Below are 22,823 nucleotides of genomic sequence, written 5' to 3' on the forward strand. Positions count from 1 at the left end.
GCATAATGTTCCATGATACAAATGTTATAGGAAGGATAGAAAGGGGGTCAAAAGAGCAGAGGGAGTGGCATTTTTGATAAGGAATAGCATTACGGCTGTACTTAGGGAAGATATTCCTGGAAATACATCCAGGGAGGTTATTTGGGTGGAACTGAGAAATAAGAAAGGGATTGGATTATAGACCCACCAATAGTCAGAGGGAAATTGAGAAACAAATTTGTAAGGAGATCTCAGTTATCAGTAAGAATAATAGGTTGGTTACGGTAGGGGGGGTTTAACTTTGCAAACATAGACTAGGACTGCCATGGTGTTAAAGGTTTAGGTGGAGAGGAATTTGTTAAGTGTGTACAAGAAAATTTTCTGATTCAGTATGTGGATGTACCTACTAGAGAAGATGCAAAACTTGACCTACTCTTGGGAAATAAGGCAGGGCAAGTGACTGAGGTGTCAGTGGGGGAACACTTTGGATCCAGTGACCATAATTCTATTAGTTTTAAAATAGTGACAGAAAAAGATAGACTGGATCTAAAAGTTGAAGTCCCAAATTGGATAAAGGACAATTTTGACAGTATTAAGCAAGAACTTTCAAAGATTGATTGGGGCCAGATGTTTGCAGGTAAAGGAATGGCTGGAAAATGGGAAGGCTTCAGAAATGAGATAATGAGAATCCAGAGACAGTATATTCCTGTTAGGGTGAAAGGCAAGGCTGATAGGTGTAGGGAGTGCTGGATGACTTAAGAAATTGAGGTTTTGGTTAAGAAAAAGAAGGAAGCATATGTCAGGTATAGACAGGATAGATCAAGTGAATCCTTAGAAGAGTATAAAGACAGTAGGAGTACACTTAAGAGATAAATCAGCAGGGCAAAAAGGGGACATGAGATAGCTCTGGCAAATAGGGTTAAGGAGAATCCAAAAGGATTCTATAAATACATTAAGGACAAAAGGGTAACTAGGGAGAGAATAAGGCCCCTCAAAGATCAGCAAGGCAGTCTATGTGTGGAATTGTAGGAGATGGGGGGAGACACTAAATGAATATTTTGCATTAGTGTTTACATTGGAGAAGAACATGGAAGATATAGAATGTGGGGAAATAGATGGTGATGTTTTGAAAAATGCCCATATTACAGAGGAGTAGGTGCTGGATGTCTTAAAACACACAAAAGTGGATAAATACCCAGGACCTTTCCTCATTCCTGAAGAAGGGCTCATGCCCGAAATGTCGATTCTCCTGCTCCTTGGATGCTTTCTGACCTGCTGTGCTTTTCCAGCAACACATTTTCAGCTCTGATCTCCAGCATCTGCAGTCCTCACTTTCTCCTCCTGATCAGGTATACCCTAGAACTCTGTGGGAAGCTAGGGAAGTGATTGCTGGGCTCCTTGCTGAGATATTTGAATAAGAAATAGTCACAAGTGAGATGGTAGAAGACTGGAAGTTGGCTAACGTGGTACCATTATTTGAGAAAGGTGGTAAGGAAAAGCTAGGGAACTATAAACCAGTGAGCTTAACACTGGTGGTGGGCAAATTGTTGGAAGGAATCCTGAGGGACAGGATTTGCATGTATTTGGAAAGGCAAAGACTGATTATGGATAGTCAACATAGCTTTGCGTGTGGGAAATCATGTCTCACGAACTTGATTCAGATTTTTGAAGAAGTAACAAAGAAGATTGATGAGGATAGAGCAGTGGATGTAATCTATATGGACTTCAGTAGGGTGATCGACAAAGTTCCTCCTGGGTGATTAGTTAGCAAGGTTAGATCTCATGAAATATAGGGCGAACTAGCCATTTGGATACAGAACTGGCTCCAAGGTAGAAGACAGAGGGTGGTGGTGGAGGGTTGCTTTTCAGACTGGAGGCCTGTGACAGTGGTGTGCCATAAGGATAGGTTCTGGATCCACTGCTTTTCATGATTTATATAAGTGATTTGGGTGTGAACATAGGTGGTATAGTTAGTAGGTTTGCAGATGACACCAAAATTGGAGGTGTAGTGGATAGCAAAGAAGGTTACCCCTGAGTACAACAGGGTCTTGATCAGATGGGCCAGTGGGCTAAGGAGTGGCAGATGGAGTTTAATTTAGATAAATGTGAGGTGTTGCAGTTTGGAAAGCAAATCAGGGCAGGACTTATTCATTTAATTATAAGGTCCTGTGGGGTGTTGCTAAACAAACAGACCTTGGAGTGCAGCTTCCATATTCCTTGAAAGTGGTGTCACAGGTAGATAGGATGGTGAAGAAAACATTTGGTATGCTATCCTTTATTGGCCAGAGCATTGAGTATAGGAGTGGGAGGTCATGTTGCGGCTGTACAGGATGTTGGTTAGGCCACTTTTGGAATATTGTGTGCAGTTCTGGTCTCCTTCCTAAAGGAAGGATATTATGGAACTTGAAAGTGTTCAGAAATGATTTACAAAGATGTTGCCAGAGTTGGAGGATTTGAGCTATAGGGAGAGGCTGAATAGGCTGCGGCATCCCAGAGGTTTAGAAAATCATGAGGAACATGGATAGGGTAAATAGACAAGGTCTTTTCCCTAGGGTGGGGAAGTCCAGAACTAGAGGGCATAGGTTAAGGTGAGGTGGGAAAAAATTTAAAAGGGACCTCAGGGGCAACATTTTCACACAGAGTGTGGTGCATGTATGGAATGATCAACCAGAAGAAGTGGTTGGTACAATGCCACATTTAAAAGGTATCTGGATGGGCATATGATTAGGAAACGCTTGGAGGAATATGGGCCAAATGCTAGCAATTGGGACTAGATTAGGTTAGAATATCTGGTCAGCATGGACAAGTTGGACTGAAAGGTCTGTTTCTGTACTGTACATCTCTATGACTCAATGACTGAGAAAGACTTGTTCATTCTTGGGATATGGGCCTTACTTCCCCCAGCATTTATTGTCCATCCCTAAACATCCTTGAGAAAGTGCTGGTTAGCTGTCTTCTTGAACTGTCGTACATTATGTAATGTAGGTACTCACACTGCACAGTTTAAGAAATAATTGCAGTTTTTGAATCCAGCGATGATGAAGAAATAGTAGCACCATGTGTGATTTTGAAAGGGAGTTTGCGGACTCCCCATGAGCCTGCTCCCCTTATGTTTGTGTGCCTTCTAGAGATTATGGATTTGAGATGTCTTGTTGAAGATGTATTGGTGAATTGTTGCAGTGGATTTTGTAGACATTATACACTGCAACCACAATGTACCACGTTTGGAGCAAGTGCATTTTAAGATGATGGTTGAGGTGCCAATAAAGAAAATTATTTTGTCTAGGAATGGTGTGGACCTTCTTGAGTGCAGTTGCAGCTGCACTTATCTGGGCCAGTGACGTCAGGTGGTGGAAAGTCTTTGAGGAATCAGGTAAGTTATTCAACACAGGATATCCAAGCTCTGATCTGCTTTTGTTGTCACAACATTTATGTGGAAGTTGAATTGAGCTTTTGATCGCTGGTGATCCGCAGGATATCAATGGCAAAGGATTCCATAATGGTAATGCTGCTGAATGTCAAAGGTTAAACCTTATTACTGGAGTATTAACTTACTTGGCACTAATGTATCCAAATAATACTTGCTATTTTTGAGGCAAGCTGTTGTCCAGGCTTTGTTGAGTACTTCATTACCTGAGGAATTATGAATGGAACTGAACATTGACTAATCATCAGCAAATATCTTATTTATATTCGTTCATAGGATATGGACATTAATAGGTAGACCAGCATTTATTACCCATACCTAATTGACCTGGAGAAAGTGGCTGTGAGCAGCCTTCTTTAACCACAGTCCATGTGTTCTTATGAGTGAATTCTGCTATTTGACCCAAAGACAGTAAAGGAACGGCATTATAGCTTGATGGTGTGTGGCGTGGGAGGAATCTTTCAGGAGATGGTATTCCCATGCATCTGCTTCTTCTGTCCTTCTACATGGTAAAGGTTGCAAGTTTGGGTGGAGCTTTTGAAGGAGCCTGGATGAGTTGCTGTGGTGCAGCATGTGGATGGCAACTGCTGCCATTGTACATCAAAAAGATTGTTATGGACCAGACCAAACTCCCTCAAATTAAATTAAGAAGATAGCCTAGACTTCGACTTTTTCTTATTTTTAAAGGCAAGTGTAAGGATTCAATTCATTTGGTCAAACCACCAGGCTTGAAACAAAACATTCTTATACTCGAGGTAAAAGACAGACAAAATAAGAACTTTAAAAACTAGCTGAACTGTAGCTCTATTGAAATACTTAAGAAGATAATATAGCACTGATTAGCTGTTCCAAAATAGTAACATCTCACAAACACACCCTTGGCAAAGGCAAACTCAGTAAAATAGATTGTCTCACATACAATGTTAATTCAGTCCAGGAGGATAGAACATCAAGAGAAAACACAGAGAGAGAATGCAAATGTTTTGCTGTAGCAGCGAGAGATGTTTAGCAGCTTCCAAACCCCAGTAGCTACTGAAAGTTCAACTAAAATCCTGGTTCTGTGGGAGCTTCACCTTACCCCTTCATGCTGTTTCTATTGTTCCAATGTTAAAAAAAAGCCTCTCAAACTGTTTACTTTATTAGGTGATTAAAAAAAAGCTCAATACCCGTCTCAGTCTCCCTTCGTAAAAAAAGACCAGGGCAAAATACACCTCTTAAAACCATAGTATCATCACAAGATCGTGAATCAGACGTCAATAAGTGAGCTGCTTTGTCCTGATTGGTGTAGAGCACCTTGAAAGATGTTGGAGCTGCACTCATCCGGATAAGTGTATATCATAACACTCCCGAATGGATGAGGCATTGTGGATGGTGGACAGCCATTTGGGAGACAGAAGATGAATTATTCACCACAAAATCCCTACGCTCGGACATACTCTTGTAGCTTCTGTATTTATATGGCTAGTGCAATTCAGTTTCTGGTCAATTGTACCCCAGGATGTTGATAGCAGGGATTCAGTAATGGTAATGCCATTTAAAGTAAGGTAATTTCTTAGTGATTTTCATTTTGTTTGTCTCCATTGAGGTTTGTTACCTGATGTGACAACACTTATTTATCCCTTACGACAGAAAAAAAAACATTGGTAGTGTGGTACTGAAAGATCCAATGGAAAGTTTATTACAAGCATTACATTTACAGACATAGGCATGTTTTTGGGTAGCATTAAGGCTATTTTGTAGCAGGTCATGCTTCAATTGGCCTGAATTCAGATGGAGCCTGAGATTTTCAGGTTAAACTATGAGACACTGATGATATCATGGGAGTCTTTTAATAGTATACGGATGCTATCTGGGAGATACAATACAACTGTTGCATTTTCTCTTGTTGGAGATGGTCAATGTCTGTTATGTTGCTTGCCATTGGTGGGATGTTGATCAGTATGGTTGCCTTCCTAGAAAGGTGAAGCAGGACTGACAGCAAGTTCAAGAGCAACAGGAAACACTGCACCGACCAATAAACACCCAGCTCAGGCAGAGAATACAGCCACAGGATCTGCCAGAATGCATGGGGACCACCAGTGTTTCTCCCCCAAATTCATTCCTTCAGCATAGGTAAGGCACAGCATCACAGAAGGATCTGTAAGTCCTGGGATACTCTGACAAAACTGTCCTGAATGCTGGAGTGGGACCTGAGGGATGCATGAGTGAAGGGCCATCCTCTCCCAGTGGCTGTGAAGGTTACAGGTCTCAGCTTTGCACCCACAATTGCATCAGGATAGTGATTGATGCCATCTGTAAAAATTCACATCAGTTTATTTTGTTCCCCATGATGAAATCAATGTTGCAGCCCGGGAAGTAGGATTCAGAAATGTAACTGGCTTCCCCCAAGTGCAGGCTCCCATCGCTTGTACTAGTGGCACTGTGACAGCTGTGAGACAAGGTTGCAGGATTCATCAATTGAAATAACTATTCAGGTAATCTCCGATGACAGTTACGACTTCCTGGAGGTATATGCCTGCTGTGTGTGCAATTCCTATACCTTGGAGCACTCTTGTGTACCTTGTGCACTTGACGGTCAAAGAGCCTTATGCAGCTGCTTGCTGGGGGACAAGGATACCCATCATGACTACAGGTCATACACCATTGCATAAATTCCTGATTGAAGCATACCTAGAGACAATGCTGCCCATGCTTTTATTGCACTGACCTTGTGTTTCATTGGGTGGCTTTCTCATTTGTGTCCTCAGTTAAGTTTGAATTGATATCTTTTATATTCTCACAGACATGCCTTAGCCAGAATTTTACAATTCATAATCATCCCCTAACCAAGAATGGGTTAAGATGGTAGTGAGTGTCCAGCCAGTCATCACCCGCAGTACATATCAGGTCACCTGTCTTCCTTTGGGCTAAATGGGCCCTTAATGGCCAGTTGGGTTGCCAATGAAACTTCTGATCAATTCATACCACCCTTTCACATGATTCTTTCACTGTCACCCACGCCCCCACAAGCCACCAACCCATTATCCCCTCATCTTCACATGCATCTTCTCAAATGGATCCCTATTCTCCATCTTATGAACAGAACTCCAAAGTTTGTTGTAACAGTTAGAATCCATTGAATAGCCCATAAATCTCCCCAAGTAATCAAATTTACCCTTCAAATCAGCTGTGAACAAAGTCAAGTATTTGTAAAATAATTAGACAATTTACCTGTAAAAACTCTTATAACTTACCCAAGTAAATAAACTGACTTCAGAAATGCTCTTGCAACAGATGCCAAGACAATAAGTCAACACAAAAATAACACGAAAAGCTGAAACGATTATGTTCATGCTATGCGTTACTTTCAATTCTATAAGATGTATTCTATATTTTACTATTTTGACAAATGCAAACTTTTCTACATTTAGAATGTTGATCTTTTAATTGATGGTTGCTGTTTGCCAGAATTAACAATCTGACAGACACATTGATTCGTGGAATGTTACATCGTCCAATTTTCAACATTGCCATGATTCATTTTAATGAACACAGATAGAACTCATGCTACAGTAAAGATATGGTGAACTCTGTAGGGAGCAAAACCATTTTACTTACTTTTAAAACTCTTCCCACCCCCAAACTATGATTCATGTCTCCACACAGTTGAGATAACACCATTGCGCAGCAATATTCTGGCTGACTCCCGAAAATTAAAAATATTTACCAAAGATGGGCTCTTAAACAGCCCACACTGCCGTCTATTGCCTTCTGAATAGGACTACATAGGATCCAGGGTCTACTCCCACCTACCCTCATGAAAATTGGCAAGCTTGGAAAGAAATGCAGGACTCCCAGATCCATTTTCTTCAGCTCCTGCCTCCATTTGGACCCTGAGTTAAGTCTGTTATTCTGTATGAGTAGCTGGTTATCAAACTACTGAATTACAGTTTGACTCAGTAGGACACGTCCCTGAGTCAGATTATTGTGTGTTCAACTCCATCCAGGGATATCTGCACATAACCTCAGCTGATATTTCAGTGCCGAACAGAAGCAGTGTTGCATTGTTGCAGTGAGATATTAAACTAAACCGCAGAGTACCTACTCAACTGAATGTAAAATATCCCATGGAGCTATTTGACATGAAAACTGAAGATCTGCCACTGTTCTGCCAACTGTTTATCCTTCGACTAACACCACCAAAGAAAAATGAAACAACCATTTTGCTTATGTTTCTTTGTCAATCTTGCTGTGTAAAAATTGGCTGTTGTGTTTGCCTGCAGCGATAACAGTGACTCAACTTAATTGGCCATGAAGTACCTTAAAGATGTGGAGGATGTATGCATGCTGGAAAGAAAACAGAAAAAAGTCATATGCAGATTTGGATTGTTAATAATTACACCTTGTAGTTGGGCGATCTGCAAGTTCATTGCCAGAGGAGATTGCATATTACTTTGATCAATTCCTGATTTTTAAAAATTCCTATATGGAACGGACTGGTTAATTCATTTTGATATCAGTCACTTAAAATACAACCTTCTAGTTATATCCTTCCAATTATTTTCTAATAATGTGAAGTTCTATCAGGGTTTCATATCTATTGGTCAATCAGAAAATGATCAATTTAAGCTTTATTTACTAATTATTAATAATCAGGTATGTGAATTACTTGACAGATCCCAGCTGCAGCAGCAGTTTAAAATTAATTGAAAGGTTGCCTAAGAAGCCAGAAATTATTCTTGTTGATAAAATAAACAGAATAGCTCACTAATGAGAGCAATTTTCTTTTAAGAAAAGCCAAAAGTTATTGTGAGAGTCTTTTACACCATTAAAAGGCTTTGTTACTAAGGGGATTGTCTCAGCACAATTACAGTAAAAACACATACAGAAAAATATCTAAAAAATAAATGCCAGGATGAAATTTAAAAGCCACTACAATAAAAGCTTTAATACAGCTTTGTTTTAGTTTGTCTTACCTCATGATTGCCATAGTAACTGCTCCCTTATAGATTCTCTTCCAAAACAGCCTGGTTACTGTTTAACATCCCCACCCACATTAGGCTTGATTAGAAGAATCAATATGATAACATAATACACACACAATCACTCGTAACACCGAAAATCACGTGAAATAGTCTTTGTTAACTTTCCTTTTACTCCTCAAAACTTCTTGTGGCCACAGTTTTAAAACTCAGAGTCCAGCAAAGAGAAGGATGGTTAACGTAAGCACACACACTAATGCAAATATGGAGATTCCATACGGTGAGTTTAATTTTATCTTTTATTTCTGGCTAGATGTGAATGAAGAACATGGATGAAAAGTCTTCAGTAAGCTCTGGAACATGTCTTTGTTTTTTTCCCTTCCCCAGCATGGACTATCTAATATTGATTTCTGTGATCGAAGCTGTTACATAGTCACTTATAGTTAAGAGCCATTTGATCAGCTGGTCTTTTAGCCCTGTTGTAAATTTAATGTGGCAAAGTCTTCCATGGCAACAGGAGTCTTTGTGTTCATTTCGGTCACAGTTTTATTATATGTGCATTACTGTGACTTTGCAAAGTAAAACGCAATCTTCTCATACCTATTTCTGTCAGGTAAGATTAACATTTTCGCAGTTATTTCAATACTTTGTATCATCCATTGAACAATACTTTTACACTTGAACTATACTTGAGTTTAAAAGAATGACTGATGAATGGGTATATTGGCATAGTACAAAATTATGCGAGTTTGTGGTACAACATTAAGTCTCATTGACATGTCTTTGTAAATGCAGCAACTAACTAATCATTGTAAAAATATTTCTTCCAAAGTGTTAAGTTACTTTGAAATCAAACAATGTTTTGTTGAAATGCATTTTAACATATAGAAACTTCATTAAACTAGAATTGAAAACATGGAAGTTATGTACAGTATCGCATAATAATACAATGCCATCTGCCAACAGCAGCAGCAGCATCTAAGTTGTGAAGAAAAGATAATGGTTACTTGCAGTATTTTTACAAGGTGTTTTCAATGCATAGATACAAAATCACATTTGAATCAGTATTGGTGGTTATGTGAACCCCTCAATTGATTAAGTGCTTTGCATGTTTCCTGATATTATTGTTTATTATTTAAAATACAATGTTGCACTTTATGAGACACGATTTGCAGAACTATCTGGAAAAGGTGGGTGATTGGACTAGCTGAGGTGTTTTTCCAGGGAAGCAGCGCAATGATGATGAGAAAAATGACCTCCTTCAGTACTGTAATCATTCAATGATAGTTTGGGGAAGCGCTTAATCCCATCAGCCAGGCAAAAAAAACCAGGCTGTTTAGGCAATTAGAAGCATTCATAGAACATAGAACATAGAACATTACAGCGCAGTACAGGCCCTTCAGCCCTTGATGTCGCGCCGACCTGTGAAATCAATTTGAAGCTCATCTAACCTATGTGATTCCATTCTCATCCATATGCCTATCCAATAACCATTTAAGTGCCCTTAAATTTGGCAGGTCTACTACTGTTACAGGCAATGCATTCCACACACCTACTACTCTGTGAGTAAAGAAACTACCTCTGATATCTGTCCTATATCTATCACCCCTCAATTTAAAGCTACATCCCTTCATGCTAGCTATTGCCATTGCCATCCAAGGAAAAGCCTCTCACTGTCCAACTCATCTAACCCTGATTATCTTATATGTCTCAATTAAGTCACCTCTCAATCTTCTTCTCTCTAATGAAAACAGCCTCAAGTCCCTCAACCTTTCCTCATAAGACCTTCCCTCCAAACCAGGCAACATCCTAGTTAATCTCCTCCGAACCCTTTCCTAAGCTTCCACATCCTTCCTGTAATGCAGTGACAAGAACTGTACACAATACTTCAAGTGTAGTTACACCAGAGTTTTGTCCAGCTGCAGCATGACCTCATGGTTCTGAAACTCAATCCCTCTACCAATAAAAGCTAACACACTTTATGCCTTCTTAACAACCCTATCAAGCTTGTCAACCTGGGTGGCAACTTTCAAGGATCTATGTACCTGGACACAGAGATCTCTTTGCTCATCGACATTACCAAGAATCTATTCAAGTTATTTCTTCACCCAGGAGCCGCAAGGAACTGTCCAACTGAAATATTAACCTGCTCAACTGTCCAGGCAGTAGGTTCATCTAACCATAGGAAGAAGGTACCATTTTATGGCAGATTCTGTTGATTTCACTTGTATCCAGTAGCCTGAACAAGCACAAAATAGTAAATTTTTATATTTATTTTTCATGTTTCTTGTGGGCATAGTAGGGGATAATTCCCTTGCCTAAGCTCACAATCATACATCCAACCTCATCGCCTCATGCCGTATTCAGTTCACTTTGTGATTGTGTGACTCCTCCAGGATGATCACAACAGTCAGTGAGGCCATTCACCTTATCTTGGCAGGTGGCCTATAGACCCCACAATTTTCTGCTGTTGCCAACATTTCACCCAGAACCAACAGGAAATTAGACAGTGTGAATTAAATGAAACCCATCAAATACCCCAGACATTATCTCTAGGCAACAGGTGGGTTTCTAATTCAAGCTGCTCACCCACCCAAAACAGGTGCACTTCAAGTGAAGACCGTACGTGTGTTTAACACACACTGTGTTCATTTGTTATTGGTACTATATTTGCTTTATTTGCATTGTTGTAACAGTCAGTAGCGAGGCCACTCAGCATATATTGTGCCATTGATAATTGACAACATTAATAGGCTAATGATATTAAGTCAGGAGTACTATTTGTGATGATGTTTGCTGGTACTGCAAATTTATTGAAAAATAAGCTTGGTGTATTACTGAGAAATTTTGGTTTGTGTATGTCAGCCCCAATTTCATTGATAGCACTCGCCTCTAAATCAGAAGGTTGTTCATTCAAGTCAATTCCAGAAAATTGAACGCAAAATCCAGGCTGACGCTCACATAGAGTACAGACAAAATACTGTCCTATGAGAGGTGCCATCTACCCTCTCCAGGAGGAGGAGAAGATACTGGGCCCTATTTCAAAGAAGTGGATTGGGGTTGGGGGTGGTGGTGGGAGGACGCATTCTCCATGGTATCCTTATATCAGTGTAAATTAGTGTGCTGTGTCCCTGAGGGTTGGTTAGTTCATTTGTCTGGATAGTTAGTTTGCAATGCAGAGTAGTACGAACAACATGGGTTCAATCCCTGCAATGTCTGAGCTTGCCATGAAAAATTCTGCTTCTTAACCTCTCCCATCACCAAGGCTTGGTAACCTCCAGGTTTATCCACCACCAGTCATCTCTTTCTAATAAGACCGTAGCTGTATGATCTGATAAGACTATGGTGACTTTATTTTACCCTTTCTTATATTATAATAGCTATTGTCCTTCAAAGCTCATCGGCTTTACAAATGCAAGTCCTTCTTTCTTTTCAATTGAATGTAATACTCATTAGACTTATATGTTACAACTGGAACATGAAAGAGCCCAGGCTGCTGGTCGTGTGGGCTCAATCCACTTCATATCATACGAAACTGAGGGTTTTGTTTGCAGAAAGACTCAAAGACTGGATGGCATGGTGGCTCAGTGGTTAGCACTGTTGCCTCACAGCACCAGGGACCCAGGTTTGATTCCAGCCTCAGGCGACTGTCTGTGTGGTGTTTGTATGTTCTCCCCGTGTCTGCGTGGATTCCCTCTGGGTGCTCTAGTTTCCTCCCACAAACCAAAGATGTGCAGGTTAGCTGAATTGACTATGCTATAGTGTTCAGGCATGTGTAGTTTGGGTGCATTAATTAGGGGTAAATGTACAGTAATAGGTTCGGGGAATGGGTCTAGGTAAGTTACTCTTCGGGGGGTTGGTGTGGACTTGTTGGGCCAAAAGGCCTGTTTTCGCACTGTGGGGATTCTATGGTGAGACCATGAGGAATTGAGCATAATAGATGGATATATTTAGTGTGGCACAATGAAGGATTTCAGTTTGCCATGGAATGCTAAAAGCATGTGCACAGTGGAGGATTTCTCCATGAGATTGCAAACAATCTTCTGGAAGATATATATCAATATTTTGGGCTGGAGGTCATTGTTCTAACCAGCATCTAGCAGTTTCCTTCATCAGCCAAAAATCCTGTAAGTACTTTCTCAATAGGAATCCACATCCAATCCTTTAAAGCCACATTTTAGTTTTCACCAGGCCTTTGTCACTTGGTCTCAGTTGGTCTTTCTCAGTTGGTCACTGGGAAATGCAACCAAGTCTTGAGTCCCTCAAGATGTTTACTCTTTTGGCCTCACTTATAGAAGTTGGAAATTCAAATCATAGAATTTTATAGATCCTAAATCTAGCTCAAACTCAGGAGATGGAGGCAATGTAAATATTTCAATGAGGTTCACAGCCTTCAATCTAACAATGGCCAACCTTGGCTTTGAGTGTGGGAAAACAGCTGAATGGGAAGCAAGGACAGAGTTGGAAGGAAAATAACTATAGCAGCACTGCTGTTGGCTAGGAGGAGCCAGAACTTCAAGCATTCACCATCAAGTACATAGATCCCAAGATCAGACATGCGGTTCTCATCAGAGTTTTCCCAGCCTTATTAAAAGCCAAGCTTGCCATTAGTACTGACTCCTGGGCAAGAAATCTGTTACACACTGGGGTTAAAACTTAACAACATAAAGCAAAACTGTTCAGTACCCTGTCACCTCAACAATGCAACTGTCCTCCACATCAGTATTGGGACCAAACCCATATCCCACCATTGCCCTGCTGTGACCCAACTAACAATAGTTATATCAATGGTAAATGTTCAGCACACAATTACTGAAGCTTCATGAAAATATAAATGATCAAAGCTTTCAAACCTTGTAAAAATATATTTTACAGGTCCTTTTATTGCTAAATTGAAGTTGTCCCTTAAATCTCAGCTGTACTTTGTGTATTCATTTTCAACTCACGACAAATCTTTATTGAACAGTTTTATAGGGAAGATGTCATGAGCTTAACAACTAAATGAAAGCTATGTCACAGATTCATAAATTAGAAAGGAAGTCTATTTGAAATGGTAGGAGCAGCATTACTTTCATAAGTGGATTGTAAAGTGTATTTAGGATTCTGAGCTTCAGAACATCAAATTTTAGTAATGCACTAATTAACTACTGGCATATAAACTGCTTTTGGCTGGATTAAATATTCATTTTGGAACATGATCCATTAGGTTTAACAACAGAATTCAATTTCCATCCAGCTGGCCAAGCAACAACTCTTAGGTTTAACTTAAATAGGGGCTGAATAATCAACAGACTTAACAAACCTGCAATGCATCCTCCTTATCAGTAATACAGAATAGTAACAACTGTAGAGAAAGGACCAACAGTTGACAAAACAAGGTTATAACAATGCTATAAATCTTGGATACTGTTGCATTTGGAAGATTCAGTGCACATAGTCAACAGACTTTTAGTTCCTGTGTGCGATCTCCCATATATAGGACAGATTTGTATATCGACTTCAGAGCGGTTGAAGCCTCATGTTGCCTCTTTATAGGAGGATATTAAGTGAAAATTAGGCATTGACTTGGCAGGCTGTCCAGGAAGACAGTGACTGATGTTGGCAAACCACCAGCCATGACCAAGGATGACCGAGAGACCCAGGCTACTGGCAAGTAATGGTGGAAGAGGAATTTCAGGATGTGGATTAGGGGAAGAAGACTGCCAGCAGCATGGGCATGGGGATACTTTAAATGAAGGACACTCTCTGGGAGCTAGCAAGCAATGTTGACATGGCTGCTCTAAATATTGCTGAGTGAATACCCTTAGTTGGGCATTAATTGGCCACTGAAGACCTTAAATTGGTGATGAGACAGGAAGGCAGTACCACCTAAAACCTACAGAGAAAGAGGCAGCAAAGTGGCGAGTTCCTCACCACCTGTGCTCCTGCCCAATTAAATGCCTTCCACAATCGTGGAGGACATTACAATCTGCACATAATGGTTAAGACAGGGTGTAGATTTTGTCATTGTGCATTGGAGTAAACATTGGAGATATTAATTTCTTGTTGGCGTCTTTCAAATTTTTGATCTCTACTAAATTCAAAATCTATGCCCTTTAGTTCCTAAACTCAGGCAGGCCGCTAATGTGCAAGACATGACTCTTCATAGGAATTATTGCAGATGGTGCTTGTTTCAAACTTTTGATGGGGATGTATCAGTTTAAAAGAAGTAAGTGCAAGTTATGTGGAAAGAACACATTCGGGAAAGTTTTGACAACAGAAAGCTCTTCATGGAATCATTGAATTTGTACATTGTAGAAGGAGGCCCATTTAGCCCATCGAGTTTGCACCAACCCTGCAAAGAGCATCCCACCCAGATCAAGTCCCCTACCCTATCCCATAACCCTGCATTTACCTTGGCTGATCCCCCGAGCCTATCTAACCCTGGACACGACAGAAATTTTAGCACGACTAATACACCTAACCTGCACATCTTTGGACTGTGGGAGGAAACCAGAGCACTGAACAGAAACCCACACAGATGCAGGGGGAATGTGCAAATTCCACACAGACAGTCACCCAGGCTAGAATTGAACCCAGGTCCCTGGTGCTTTGATGCCAATCCAACATTAGGATTTACAGAGGTGAGAAAAATAGCTGTAGATAATCATGCTTCCAAGAGTCTGGTTGGAGTTTTAAGTATTTTAATGAGATTAATTTAACTTCCTTTGTAGGTTTTACATTACAGGCCAGGTTTCCCTGACTTCAGGAGATTTTACAACTGAACAAGGGTGAAGGTAGCTTCTGAAGGCACATGTCTTCACAACACTGCTTCAGGCCTGCACTCTCCAGCACATGCCAAGTTCCCTGCACCTGAACCCTCTCTTTCAAAGCTCCCTGGTGTTATAGATCTGATATCATTAGGAAATTGGCTATGTTCGGTTTGGGGATTAGGCCACCCCATTATGGGATTCAGGATCTGATACCCACTCACTCTGGGATCGCAACCTCCAGTCTTACCCTTCCCACAATCCGTGATTGGCTTTAGTAGGTCCTGCAGCTTGCTGCCAAATCTTCCCCACACAATTACTGAAAGCCAAGCCTAACACTCAGGTTAAGTTCAGAGAAGAAATTCTGAAAAGACAAATACTGTGGAGTTAAAACTCATCCTTTTGGATTTCCCATCAGAAACTTTTCCCACCCCCATGTTCACCTAAACAACTCTCCTGTGTAAATAGCCAGGCCTGTTTTTCTCTTTTTTTCCCCTATATCCAGAAGGGATCTAAGTATGACCTTTACCACTCTAATGTTAGTTGCCTCCTGCTGTCAAAAGGGTGTTTAAAATAACTGAAGTCACGCAACTACTCCAATCTCACTACCTTCTTAATGGACCCAATATTAACTTGTTCTTTTGAGTAGGTATGCAGGTCACCCATAGGTAGGAAGCTAAATCTCCCTTGTGCCAGGCTACACCTCTCCTGGATGTCACCTTACTTTCCCTACCCTCTTGATCATTCTCATCGGTTTCTTATCACTCTGGATCCTTCGTTTCTGCTTCTTCTTGCCTCCCACTCTGGCTAGACTATGGACTCCTGCACCAAGTTTCCACTCCTGCCCATCAGCAGGCGAGTCAATCTGGCCAAATATTGGGTGGAAATGTATACGTATTTTTTTAGAAATGTCAGCATCTGTGCCCTAGCGTTGCTGCCCAATTATGGGTCCTCACACACCATTTCCTGTGATCTTCCCACCCAATGAAATTTGAGGATGTCATTGCTATCAGTTAGAGATAAGCCTGGCCTGCTCAGAAAGTAGCAATGTTGTTCAATGGTTATACCAGCCAGAATCCTGAGTGTTAGAAACATTACGGAACTTTAATCTATGCTGGCAATGCAGCTAGTTAAAATAATTTCTCTAATGAGAGTTTTAGTTTGACACTAAAGTGAAGATTCAAGGCCAGAACAACACCAAGGCGAAAGAAAAAAGAAATAATGTATAAATAATCTAACATATATATAGAAAGTCAAGAGTTTAAAGCTTAAAGATTAAAGGAAGAAAGAGAGGATCTGCACGTTTTTGAGAGTTGGACTGAAGGGTCTGTTTCCGTGCTGTATTATTCAGTGACTCTAGACACTGACAGAGGCTGATTTAGAGTAGGACAGTAAGCAACACATCTTAATTACAATCCTGAGCTGCTGTAAAGAGCAGAAAATGTGCAGGATGGCAACTGATTATAGGCAAGGAAGATTGCAACTGGTTTAATGATCTTCATTTTGGTGCAGATGGAAAAACAGAACCAGAAGCAATATTGTTTACTGCAGTTAGCCATTTGATCAGTTACTTTATTGCACTGGAAAAGCAAATAAAGCCATATGGTCTCATTTTCTTCCATTCTGGAAAGAAAATCTACTGACAAAACTACCACAGTACAGGGGGAAACAAACAGAACAATGGAAGACATCAATTAATATATCTTGTGGAGCCAGTGCTTCTTGACATGAAGATTTATCCTTGGCCACAAAGTACACCCTTGGGCTCAGCCACAGTAGATTTCTCAGCAATATCCTTTAAAGGTGAAGTTTTAGTGAGGATGTAACCATTCTATACAAACCATATGTGCTTAATGGTAGCCTAATGTCAACAGAAGCAACAGACAAAAGCAAACAAATGTACATCAAAACGGTTTAGCAGAGGGCCATAAACATACTTCAGTTGTTGAAATGGGAACGTGGCCTTACTTAAACCCATTTCAAAAACTAGAGGCAAAAGCAGTAAAGTTGTACACACAAAATTTTACTTTTGGATATAAATGTACGCTGATGGAGGTTTCAGTATTAGGCAATCTATTATGGTATAATTAACAACAGTCTTTTGTGGGAGGAGAGGCTTGGTATGGACAAAATCATATTTATTCATACAAAATACAGTTTCAGTATTATCACAATATTAAATCTTCTGATTAACACGAGGTGATTCAGTCCAGACAAGATCTCTTTTATTTTGGTTATATAAAATGCCAAATTTCCTTCCACTACTATTGACACTTCTATTTCTAGTCCCTTTATGATTCATCAGAAAGAAATTCGGGTCCATTTGACTCAGATACGTAAAGTCGAGGAACTGCGAGTAGAATAGGATTTCCAATCCTAGTTGATCATATTCTTGGGGAGGTATATCACATGATCTCCTGCTCCATTTACTCTGAACCAGAATCCTTCCATTTGTGATCAAAGACGTCCAGTCCTATGGCACCACATTCTGCTCTCAACACAACCCTGAAAGCAAAAAGGTGCATTATTACTTAATTGAGTGATTCTTGACTGCTTGTCAACAGCTGTTTTCCCATCTTTAATTTTTTTTACAGCAAATAAACGGAAGTATTACAAGAAAATAATTAATATTGTGTGTTCTTATTCAATGTCCAGATTATCATTGTTTCCAAGAGTGCTCTAAGAGGTTTTATTTCAAGTCCTGGTGACTTCAGCCCAATCTTGGTGGGTTGGCAATGTGCAGCAGTTATTCAACTTTGAGATTCCAGGCTCACTCCCAGTCTGGATTGAGAGTATAGCAGTTCACTTTCCTCTCCAGCTGTAAAGAATTTATACAAAATTAATTTGCACAGACTCAATCCAGTCCTTAGCACAAAACTATCTAGGTCCTTTATATATCCCAGAATGTATAATCTGCATTTTTATCACTGTGTTGGCGACACTGGATGCTGAGCTAGAATGGCCATGTGAAAAAGTATTCCATTATCCAGCATTACTATTATGCAAAATCAATTGAGGTGTAAAAAGTAAGTGGAGATTTACACAGAAACTCACTGACCTCAGAAACTCCATTAAAGATTTATTGAAGCAATCACAAGGGGCCAGTAATTCAATCATAAAGGGTTGGTTTCCCTTAGAATGTAAGTCCTTGTAACTTCGAACACATGGTAGAATTCATCTATAGGTGGTTCTAATTTATAACTACATGCAATTAAAGTGGATATTTCATTTTCTTTTCAAATGAAATTGATAATGCATCTTTAAGTTGAACATGTATTCAATTTTTTTGTCTATTTTAGTGGGATGTTCTATTTATTTTAAATGCTGATACCATTGGGGTTACTAACTTAGTGGACTTAGTGATTGAGAAAATGAAAGGCTCAATCAATGTTAAACAATACTATTATTAACTTAGTGGTTTTGTTTCAATGCTGTGAATGCTACCTTTGGCCCTTTTACTACAGCAATATTGAACGTAGTAACTCCCTGACTGTTTTTGATAGTTTAAACTATAAAATCAGTAGGATGTAAACTAGTAAATATATGTAGTCTGGACATTACTGTGGTCATCAATGTGAAATTTATTCACAAACTGTGTCCAAATTTTACTTGCTTCATAAAACTATTTCTTCAACATTTGAGTTTGTTATTCTCCAATTAAACAACCTGACAAATGTTGCTCAAATTTGTTATTTCTAAACTGAGCCTTCTCTTACTCAATAGCTATTAAAAAGAAACAGAGGTTAAACCCAATGAATTCAAATTCATGCTGCTTAATCTTATGAACACAGTTCAGGATGTAAAACTGGGCACAGCTTGTGCCTGCTGACAGGAAAATAAGTCAGTGCACAAATAAATGTACATAATGTATTAAACCCACAGTGAAAGTTTAGACCAATGCATATTTCCTGACTGAGGTAAAGTTACCAATTATTCTGATTTACTGCAAAAAGTTGTGGGATTTTGCTTGACTGCAGTGAGGTCAATGCTTAGATTTAATTTGGAATGAGGTTCTGCCTGACTTGGGTCAGGGATGAACAGACAGGCTGTTTAGATTGATTGTAAAACGTGTTTTACTTGACTGGATAAGGGGCAGGGTATATTTAATGTACTTACATTTAAAGGGTCCTGTAGCCATTTTTTAAAACGACTTAACCCGAGAGATACTGCAGGGCAGGTTGGCAAAATGCAAAGTTAGAAAGTAAAAATATGGACTCTAGCTTGACTTCAGTTTGATTGAATGTAAACCACAGTTAGGTCCTACATGTTTTATATTTATTTATTTTTGAAGGAATGGTTAACTACAGCAAACGTATCATACATTTCATTTGAGTATCTTTTACACCTACATAATTTACACATTATGCACAGACTGAAAAAAATAAGCATATGGAAAGAACCACCCTCAGTATGAGTGACAGCAGTAAGACTGATAATGATCAAATTGAATCTTCAGACAGCAGTGGAATTTGAGTTTGAGTTTGATTTATTTCTTTTTCGCATGTACTGAGATACAGTGAAAAACGTTGTATTGCATGATGTACAGGCAGGTTGTACTGTGCAAAGTGCATCAGGATAGCAGAACAGAGTGCAGTGTTACAGCCGCAGGGAAGGTGCAGAGAGACAGATCAACATTAACATTTGAGAGATTCAAACAAAAGTCTGATAACAGTGTGGAAGAAGCTGTCTTGAATCCATTTGTATGTGTATTCAAACTCTTATATCTTCTGCCTGATGGAAGAGGGTAGAAGAGAGTATAACTGGGGATGGGAGGGGTCTTCGATTATGTTGCTTGCTTTTCCAAGGAAGCAGGAAGTATAGATGGAGTCAATGGACGGAAGGCTGTTTTGCAATGATGGACTGGGCTGTGTTCATTATTCTCTGTAGTTTCTCGCAGTCTTGGGAAAAGGAGTTGCCACACCACACTGTGATGCATCCAGATAGGATGCTTTCTCTGGTGCATCTATAAAAATTGGTGGGTGTCTTTATGGACATGCTAATTTCTTTAGCCTCCTGAGGAAGTAGAGGTGGGTTCTGCTTTCTTGACTGTCACATCAATTGTGTGGACCAGGACAGATTGTTGATGATCATCACTCCCAGGAATTTGATGCTCTCGACTATCTCCACCTCAGCACCACAGATACAGACAGAGGCGTACCTTCCACTCCGCTTCCTGAGGTCAATGACCAGCCGATGTTGATGGAGAGATTGTTGTCTTTACACTATGCCACTAAGCACTCAATCTCTTTCCTGTATTCTGTCTTGTTGTTGTTTGAGATCCAATCTACAATGATGGTGTCATCAGTGACCTTGTAACTGGAGTTAGATGGAATGTGGCCACACGGTCATGAGTGCATAAGGAATATAGTTGGGGATTGAGTACGCAGCCTTGTGGGGTATTGTGTTGAGAATTATCGTGGAAGAGGTGTGGCCATCTATTCTTACTGGTTGTTATCTATGGGTCAGGAAGTTGAGAATTCAACTACAAAAGGGGAAGCTGAGTTCTAGGTCTTGGAGTTTGAAGATGAGTTTGTTTGGAATTATAGTGTTGAAAGCAGAGTTGTAGTCAATATGTAGGAGCCTGACGTAGGTATTCTTCTTACCCAGATGTTCCAGGGAGGCCAGAGAGATAGCATCTGCCATGGGCCTTGCCATAGTATGCAAATTGCAAATGATCAAGGCAAGTTGATAAGCTGGAGTCAATGTGAGCCATGACTAACCCTCTGGAAACTCTTCATACTTATGGAGGTCAGAGCTGCCGGGCGGCAGTTATTGAGGCACACTGCATGATTTTTTTTAGGCACTGGGATGATAGTGATCTTCTTGAATCAGGTGGTGACTTCAGATCATAGTAAGGTGAGGTTAAAGGTGTCAGTGAATACTCCCACCAGCTGGTCTGTACAGGCTTTGAGTTCACAACTGGCCACTCCATCCAAGTCAGTTGCCCTTACTGGGTTCACTCTCAAGAAGGCTGATCTAATGTCAGTGGTGGTGATGGTGGGTACAGATGCACCTAAAGCTGTTGGAACAGGTAACATCATTCCACTGACCTTCTGTTCAAAGCAAGCATAGAATGCATTGAACTCATCAGGTAAGGATGTATTGTTGCCTGCAATTCTCTTCAGCTTTGGTCTGTTATGTCATGTCAGTATTGCTGCAAATGATGGGCGTCCATGTGGTTATTCTGGGTCTCAAGCTTTGGTATTACCTTTTGGTATCTCTGATGACCTGGCAAAGACAACCTAAATTTCCTGCATAGGTCAGGGTTGTCTGACTTGAAAGCCTCAGACCTTGACTTCAGTAGGGAATGAATCTCTCAGGTTCATCCATGGTTTCCAGTTGGGGAACATTCAGATTAACTTCTTTGGTATGCAGTCTTCTACACATCTACTATTGAAGTCTGTGATGGTAGTGGCACACTCGTACAGGTTGGCTGCTGTGTTCTTGATGGACCAGTACACCTACTAAGCAGTCCTGGAGAAGCCCTTCTGTTGCCTCAGACCAACACTGCACTATTTTCTGTACTGGATTCTCAAGCTTCAATTTTAGCTTGTGAACTGGGAGGAGGAGCAAAGTGTTGTGATCTGTTGGTGCGATGGAGCGGTTGGCATCTTTGATATAGCAATAGTCAAAGATATTTGGATCTCTGGTGGAATAGGAGACATGTTGATAGCATTTTGGTAAGCCATTCTTGAGGTTGGCCAGGTTGGACTCACAGGCTACAATGAACAAGGCTGCAGGGTATTCTGTCTCAAGACTGCAGCATTATATACTTCATCAAGTGTGCTGTTCACTTCTGTTTAGGGAGGTACGGTAGACTACTGTCATGATAGCTGAAGTAAACTGCTGTGGCAGGCAGTAGGGCCAGCATTTCACTGTAAGATATATTCGAGGTCAAGAGAGCAGTGACTGAGCACCTGGAGGTGTTGATAGGGGGGCCGAACCCACCACCCCTTGCCTTGCCTGAGGACACTGAGTAGTCCACTCAGTGAAATGAGGAACCCACAGGCTGTAAGGCACAATGAGGTGAGCCATGTCTCTGAGAAACAGAGCACACTGCAGTCTCTCAATTTCCTTAGTATGCAGGAAGTTTACCTTTATTTAAAAAAAAAGCAGCATCCTTCTATTCAATCCACCATTGTCTTTCTATGTACAACCATAAGTTGAATATGTCAATAATTAAGTACTAAAATTAACACAAAACAAACTATCATAATAATTTTTTTAAAAATACATTGTTTTTTGTTTTGTTGTGTTAAGGTGCAACTTCAACATGACAGTTTACTTGCTTTGTTATTTAGAATCAGAATTAGAACAGTAAAGCAACCAATTGCAATTGACTGAACTAGAAAATAACTAGGAGCTACACTCTATTCATTTGACACTTTGGATATCTACCTTCCCTTGACTGAATTGAATATAATTTTCATATATATACATATGTACAGACATATAAGTGTGTGTTAATATATTGTCAATGTGCATATACTCTCAATTTCTGCCTTGCTCTCCACATAATCTATTAAAGGGACCTGGACTGAGTTGAGAAACATGGAGTGAAGCGAATGACACTTTCCATTATTTATGTCTACATTAGATGACAATTTAAGTCTGGTAGGTGCTGTTACATAGAAAAGTGGTAAAATTAAATGTTGCTTTCCAAGATGCAGTCTTCCATTAGTTTTGCATAAATACCATCTAGCTCTC

The 22,823-nt window shown here is 40.1% G+C and overlaps 1 protein-coding gene and 1 long non-coding RNA gene across 2 annotated transcripts in view; one reads left to right on the forward strand and one right to left on the reverse strand.

Moving 5' to 3' along the window:
* Nucleotides 1–8,510: 8,510 nt before the first annotated feature.
* Nucleotides 8,511–22,823, forward strand: part of hnf4a (hepatocyte nuclear factor 4, alpha) — a 175,968-nt gene continuing 161,655 nt past the window's right edge. The window contains exon 1 of the mRNA XM_087994907.1: nt 8,511–8,647. Coding sequence (XP_087851033.1) covers nt 8,599–8,647 — 49 coding nt within the window. The 5' untranslated portion in view covers nt 8,511–8,598. The remainder of the gene's footprint in view (nt 8,648–22,823) is intronic.
* Nucleotides 16,658–22,823, reverse strand: part of LOC122560083 (uncharacterized) — a 65,870-nt gene continuing 59,704 nt past the window's right edge. The window contains exon 3 of the long non-coding RNA XR_006314636.2: nt 16,658–17,621. This is a non-coding gene — a long non-coding RNA (uncharacterized LOC122560083). The remainder of the gene's footprint in view (nt 17,622–22,823) is intronic.

This window comes from Chiloscyllium plagiosum, unplaced genomic scaffold (genome assembly GCF_037043375.1).
Source record: "Chiloscyllium plagiosum isolate Xiang-an unplaced genomic scaffold, Cpla_swu_hap1 HiC_scaffold_15, whole genome shotgun sequence".
Lineage (NCBI taxonomy): Eukaryota > Metazoa > Chordata > Chondrichthyes > Orectolobiformes > Hemiscylliidae > Chiloscyllium > Chiloscyllium plagiosum.